This window comes from Gekko japonicus, unplaced genomic scaffold, assembly GCF_001447785.1.
Source record: "Gekko japonicus isolate JY-2015 unplaced genomic scaffold, Gekko_japonicus_V1.1 scaffold10, whole genome shotgun sequence".
Taxonomy (NCBI): domain Eukaryota; kingdom Metazoa; phylum Chordata; class Lepidosauria; order Squamata; family Gekkonidae; genus Gekko; species Gekko japonicus.
In genome coordinates, this window is record NW_015167526.1 from 2,416,364 (window position 1) to 2,416,932 (window position 569).

The window sequence follows — 569 nt, forward strand, 5'->3', positions numbered from 1 at the left end:
GGGAACGAACGGCGGGGGGGGGGTTCGTCGTTCCTCACAGTCACTCTTGGCCCCTCCGCATCCTGTCAGGGAGACAAGCTGAGGGGACGCCTGCCAACAACCGCCCCGCCAGGTAGGCCACTCTGCACAGGATTGCTCCGAGTGGGCTGGGGGAACACAGCAACTGAAGACGGGATGTCTGCCTAAGAGCTCTGAGGGACAGCCGGCCTGACGGGCGGCAGCGGGACTCTCCTCCTCCTCCTCCTCCTGCCGGGTTGTCGCGCCAGGGAGAGAGGTGGGGGGTCGCCACTGTGGGGCGGGCCTCGCCGGGGCAGGTAGGCCCGAAGGCCCGCCCCCTCGCCTCCCGGTGGCGCTGGCCGCCCGCCCAGGCAGGGCCGGCAGAGGCTGTGGCGGCGGCTGCGCGCTGCGGTTCTGCGCTCTCATCATGGCGGCGCGGAGCCATGTGCAGGACCCCAACGACCGGCGCCTCCGGCCCATCTACGGTACCCGGCGGGGGAGAGGGAGCGAGGGAGGGAGGCCTTTCGGCGCGCGGACTCCCCCCCCCCGCGGCCATGACGCGACGCGGGCGC

General features: G+C 72.8%; 1 protein-coding gene across 1 annotated transcript in view; it reads left to right on the forward strand.

The window, feature by feature from the left end:
- Positions 1 to 417: 417 nt before the first annotated feature.
- NAA25 (N(alpha)-acetyltransferase 25, NatB auxiliary subunit) overlaps positions 418 to 569 on the forward strand; it is a 61,772-nt gene continuing 61,620 nt past the window's right edge. Inside the window, exon 1 of the mRNA XM_015413215.1 lies at positions 418 to 482. Coding sequence (XP_015268701.1) covers positions 425 to 482 — 58 coding nt within the window. The 5' untranslated portion in view covers positions 418 to 424. The remainder of the gene's footprint in view (positions 483 to 569) is intronic.